The 6,222-nt window shown below is 39.8% G+C and overlaps 1 protein-coding gene across 1 annotated transcript in view; it reads left to right on the top strand.

Annotated features, from left to right (window-relative positions):
* Positions 1–296: 296 nt before the first annotated feature.
* The window catches only part of CACNA2D3 (calcium voltage-gated channel auxiliary subunit alpha2delta 3), a 689,427-nt gene continuing 683,501 nt past the window's right edge, over positions 297–6,222 (top strand). The window contains exons 1-2 of the mRNA XM_050959084.1: positions 297–2,084; positions 2,725–2,806. Coding sequence (XP_050815041.1) covers positions 1,972–2,084; positions 2,725–2,806 — 195 coding nt within the window. The 5' untranslated portion in view covers positions 297–1,971. The remainder of the gene's footprint in view (positions 2,085–2,724; positions 2,807–6,222) is intronic.

Below are 6,222 nucleotides of genomic sequence, written 5' to 3'. Positions count from 1 at the left end.
GGTGAATACCCACTTTTTATAAGTGTGCTGAACAGCTTGCTGTAAATATTACCTTCCCCTTCCACTATCTGGTATCAGAGGGGTAGCCGTTTTAGTCTGGATCTGTAAAAGCAGCAAAGAATCCTGTGGCACCTTATAGACTAACAGACGTTTTGGAACATGAGCTTTCGTGGGTGAATACCCACTTCCTCAGATGGATCTGAGGAAGTGGGTATTCACCCACGAAAGCTCATGCTCCAAAACGTCTGTTAGTCTATAAGGTGCCACAGGATTCTTTGCTGCTTTTACAGATCCAGACTAAAACGGCTACCCCTCTGATACCAGATAGTGGAAGGGGAAGGTAATATTTACAGCAAGCTGTTCAGCACACTTATAAAAGGTAATGTGAAAGCAAAGTACCGTACTGTGTACCAAACCTCAAGGGAGGGAAGGCTAACCAAGGGAAGTACACTGTGTACAAAGGAATATGGTCTAATTAGAACTAGAATTCTCGATACTGTTTTCTAGTGTCTCAGTAGCTGAGCTCTCGAGCACAGTGTGAGGATGACTCAGCCCATGCTCAGATCATCTTTAATGCCTGCTATGCTTATTTACGTTAAAGTTCACATGCTATTTTAAGTCTTCAGTGTTTGGAGGTAGAGGGTTACAAGCAAAGCGGGCGGAGGGGGGAGGGAGGGATAGAAGAGAAACCAGGGGAGGGGAGGTTAAAACACACCAAAATACCTGGATCAATCCTTCCTGCTCCCCAGCTACTCTCTCTGGAATAGCTTGTGCTCCTCTGCCCACTTCACTAAGGGGATTCCTCCACAAGCACCAATTAATAATTCATTCATAGGCTCCAGTCCCTTACCCTGCATTGATTTACTTATGCTGCATTTCCTTTCATTCATAAGCCTTTCCCCGTCCTGATCTCTCGGAGAGCGACTCGCTGCAGCCAGGGAAGACGCTGCAAACGTGCCTTCGTGCCCAAGGACATGCAACACACGGCTCAGTTCAGTGTGCGAACCTGACCTAAGCCCGGGGCCTGGGAATCCGCCGCTCCTGCGTCTCAGCATGTCCCTTCGCCACGGATCCGCTCTGTCGTCTTTTCATCCCGTCCTCTTCCCCCTCGCGGCGACTCTGCGGCCGGGATGCTTCGCTGGTTGCGGCGCGAGGGGCTGAGCTCCAGCCATCCTTCTCCTCTGTAGGGCTGGGTGACAGATGCTTGTCCTGCAGCAGTGCACGGTCTGAATTGGCCAGGGCTCTGGGGGGGAGGGGGTGCACGCTGCCCCCCTCCCGCTCCTACCAGCCCTGCTGAGCTCCTAGGGCAATGTGCACTGCTCCCTTCAGCTTCCACTCGGGAAGGGCTGAGTCGCACTCTGAGCTCCTCCAGACTTTGCCTGGCACTTGGCCCCTGGTCCCTCTCCTCCGGCGCCTGCTTTGCGCTCTCCGCGCTATCCCACTAAAAGGCTGCTCCACTGAACCAGTGCATTGGCTGACTTGATCTGGGATGAAGGCTGGAGCTTACCGGCGAGGGAAAGGAGACCTGCAGGCAGCTTTCCATCTGTAAAGTGAACAGTAATTGCAGGGAGGCAGTCTCCCCGCTTGGAATCAATAGAGGCTGCTTGCTCGCTGCTAAGGGCACTTTGGAGCAGCAGCAGGGCACGGAAGTAACTCCAGCACACTGCTGACTGCGGAGTTGTAAAGAACTACATGCAAAGTGGCTGCAGCAGTGCTGGAAAACGCTTCGCTGTTACCAAGGTCACAATAGTTTTTTCAAGTCATTAGAGCTTTTTTCTCTGGTCCTCTCCTTCCATTATCCAGAGAGGGCCATTCCTGGGAGAGATGAGATTGGAGCTGTGATTTTTTTTTTTTCCTCCCCAGCGCTGCTTTGGAGGGGGTTGGGGGCGAGAAGCTTTAAGCAAGCAGATACGCTGCTGAGATCAGCTCTGCTCGAATTTCCCCAAGTCGTCTCAGCCTCTGAGAGAAACCATGATTTTAAACCTACTCCGGGCTTTTTGGGGGGTCTTTTTTATTTTCTGGACAGCTTTTAACACAGCCCTAGTGGATGTGGTCGGATCAGAGCAGCAGATCCCCTTGTCGGTGTAAGTGTTTTAATGTTTTCGCTCTCATGCTCCGGGGTGAAAACTTGGAACCCCAGTGCCCAAGTTTTGTTGTTGTTGTTGTTCGTTGCAGATGTTTGACTGTTCAGAGCATTTTATTCCCTTGCCGGTTCTGTTTGCAGTCCAGTACCAATGATGCTTGGATTTTATTTTAGGAGTGGATGGTAAACTGGTATAGAAACTAAAGTTAAAAGCCTTTCTGTGTTGGAGGTGATGCATTTACTCACTCTAACATGCTGATTTCTCAGCTTCCAGTGCTATCCCGCTATTTCATCTTCCTTGCAGCCAGTTAGCATGTTAGAGATTATGCCAAAAAAATCTGTCTCTCTTTACAAATTAGTTTATCTATTTTTAAGTGCAGTTTAAGCCGCTTGAAATCCAAAGCCTTACCTTGGTGTATGATGTGAACTATATGTATCTTGGGGCTTGCACTTGTGAATAGCTCCTCTGTTCTTTTCATCTGATGTTATTTCCTAACAGTGCTTTTTAAGGCAACATTGCTTAGATTCTTCAGAGTGCAGTTGAGGCTGTAGCTCTGTGTGTGTGTGTGTGTGTGTGTGTGTTGCCTACTGTAACATGTGTATTACATTTCTTCCTCTCTTTTCCCCCCTGATCCCCACAGTGTAAAGCTCTGGGCCTCTGCTTTTGGTGGGGAGATCAAATCCATCGCAGCTAAATACTCAGGTTCCCAGCTTCTGCAAAAGGTAAGAATCTCTCCAGTTGTAGTAAGCAATGGTTTTAAGTACAGAAAATGGAGGCAGATTTAGTTTTCTAAACCAATGGGAGAGCAGCACATCCTTTGGTCAGAGGGCTTTTTTTGTTCTGCATACAGTTCCTAGGCCCTTCTGTCTCCTTGCAGTGCACTGGCTGGAGTCTTCCTGATTATCTGGTGATTTTTAGGGGATTTCAGTTCCAGACAAAATTATTTACTTGTGAAGTGCACAGTGAAGCCTGGAACATAGCTATTTTGTCTTCTTGTTACTGTGTGATGATGTAGTTGTTTCATCATGGAAACAGCTGCTTCTCTGTGAAAAATGTTAACTTCATTCAAGGATGAGAATTAGTGCATATTTTATCATTCTTTGCATCCTGTGTTGTAAGCATGCAGTCCGCTGCATTAGGGAAAAAAGACTACCATTGTTTATCATCTCTGCTGTTTTTGCAATCTCATTATTTCCCAATCATCTCTACCCAGTGCTGGGATGTATTACATCATTACAGATAAGAGGAATGAATGTGGTTATCTTCTTGCTCAGCTGCACAGCTGGGTAATAACCTAGTGAAGTAATGCAAAAACTTGAGACATTGGTTTATGTCTACATAATTCTGAAGAGTAATGAGAACACAATTGATTATAAGACTTTATATTAAAAGTTGCACAGTTAAATTAGAATAGATGCATCTTCTGATAAAAGTTCCATATTGAGAACTTGTTTTTATAGTGGTTAATTAAAAATTGAGAGAGAGGTTAGAAGACTTCAGTATTGCCGTTGTGCAGCATTTAATATATGATCCTCAAAGCATGATATTGAAATCCAATAATTTCCAGTATATGAATGCCAATGATTCAATTTTATCAGGAAACTTTTTTTTTTCCAAACAGGACTTTAGTCCAAAGTAACAAGTTTTGGAGACACATGACACGTATTTTGAAAGTATTTATATCCTTTGGAAGTTATTCAACAGACAGTATGTCTTACATTGGCAATTCAAAAAGTTTATGTTAAAAATTTAAAATTGCAGCAATATCTTACTGATTATTGAGGATACACAAGAGTACTTACTGTATAAGGAATTGATGCTTTCAATATTGTGGTTCCCAGTATTGCAAAAATTGAGCTTCATGAAGTTAAAAATGTATAGCTCTTAAGAACAAAAGTATTTGGCATCTTAGTGCTTGTCAAGGCCATTACATTGTCTGAATGTAGCATTTTTGGGTATACAGTTATTTTAATCTAACCTTTTGAGAGACTCTCTGCATTCATTGTAGTCCTACTTCATATTTTATACTTAATTTAAACACTTCTTTGTATAGTTTGTGCCATTATGCTTCCTGCATAAACAGTTTTGTAATCAGAAAACACGTTACCGTTTTGAACTGCTGACCAGTATCTAATCAAAACATATATTTTATGCTTTGGAAATTATCTAATATTGTTCAAATATGTTAATTTTTAATTGAGCATTGCCAGATATGTCATTTTAGTCAATATGGTCTTCTTTAACTTTGTCCACTACTGTAAACCTTTGTGCGCACACACAACATGATTTAAAAAGTTTGTCTACTGAAGGTAAACTGTCCTATGTTTGATTGCAAAATTCAGAACAGTTTTTTGATTCTCAAAGCTGTTAAGACCATAGAGTCAGTATATATCCTTAATCATTCTTCTCTTCTTCACTTAGATACTGATATGACCACGTCTGTAATAATGTATTTTCCTTTGTTTTTCTCCCCTAAAGTAGTAAGATTTTTTTTCTGTTGGTTGTTATGCTGTAGGTGACTGGAAGCTACCTCAATGCTCATTTTACCTTTGCATCAGCATCCTTTCTAATTCACCAGCAAATCTGTTTTTTTTTGTTGTTTTTGTTTTTTTTTTTTTTACAGCTTGACCATTGTGGGTTTATTCCTTGATATTTGTTTTTAATTTCTTGCCTTTTTGCCTTTATTCTGGTATTTCATAATATGATAGATATTTAGGGCTATATTGCAGACAGTAGGATTTTATTTCCCACCAGCATCTTGATGGCCATAATTGCGTTTTTAATTTTATTTTAGATTCCAATTGGGAGCTGTTCTCTAAAACTTTGCATTTCTCCACATTGGTGGTAGTGGGATGAGCCTGGATGGTAGAATGCTTTTACAAATATTCTTCTGTAAAGTTTTATACTTCAGCTTTCTTAAGTTTATTTGTGCAAATGAACACACATCAAGCTTGAAGATTTAAAAGTATAAATGCAAATAATTTTCAGCGCACGTAAGTCAGTGGTGGAATAAATCACAACATTTGACTAAGTGTTAAATACATCAGCATCCCAAACATGAACATTTTTTCCTGTGTCCAACAATTTAAGGATCCGCTTAGAATTTATTCTGACAGAATTGGGTTTCTAGAGTTAGTCCATTTTAAAATAGTGTTGTGAGTTTACTTTAATTGTTGTTTATCATATTATCTGTGAATGAAACAATACGTTCCGATTAGGAATATAAAATATTAGCAGATGGAGTTATAAAGCATTTGTAAAGGCAGTATATGTGATTGGTATAAATTTCTAAGTTGCAAAGTATTCTGAAGTCTTTCTAAATGAAAATTTAATATGAACGGTTATTCAGTTCATTTTGTCTTACTATGGAATAAGCAAAGTTATTTCACAGGAATACAGTTGAAATTGAGAGTATATTTAGACATAGTGCTTCTTGACTATTTTATATATTGAGGATCATATGACAACTTGCTAAATTAAATTTTAATATGAAAGTTAAATAGGTTAATCTCTAAGGCCAAACTTCACAAAGATATTACAATTAATAGTAATTATTCTAAAGTATTGTTACTTTAAGCATTACTGTTTTGAATATTTGGTAGCAACTTGCGTTATTCATCATTCTGAGGCAATCTCTATGTAAATATACATTTGTGCTTACAGCTATATAACTAAGTTGAAATATCTGTAGACAGAGCATTTCAGCATTCTGTTATATTACTACTTCTGGCTATGTTGTTATGCCCTTATAAAAATATGGGGCATATGATGGTGATGATGATTTCCTCCAGATTCTTCTCTAGATGATATTCAGACTGTTCATATATGTTTAACTTGCAGAATTCAAGACTAGCTGCTTTTTTAAGCCAATAACTTTTTAGGAATATAATTGATTTTTTATATTGCATATTTTATCTTTAAAGGAAATGAACATATTGGATACTCAGAACATACAACAGAGAAAACCAAAAACATCCTAAGCAACAATATTGTTCTAACTTAGAGAGGTTTTTACAGTTTATCATTTAGTTTTGGTATAATAAAATAAAATGCCTGCATGCTGCTGTAGAGACACGTATACTCTTCAACTAGTTAGCAGATTACTGCTGGGTCCTAGGATTCGGTTCAGATTAATTAA

Source organism: Gopherus flavomarginatus, chromosome 6 (assembly GCF_025201925.1).
Source record: "Gopherus flavomarginatus isolate rGopFla2 chromosome 6, rGopFla2.mat.asm, whole genome shotgun sequence".
In the NCBI taxonomy this organism is placed as follows: Eukaryota; Metazoa; Chordata; order Testudines; family Testudinidae; genus Gopherus; species Gopherus flavomarginatus.
Note: the sequence above shows the minus strand (reverse complement) of the source record. Positions and strands in the feature narration are given on the sequence as shown.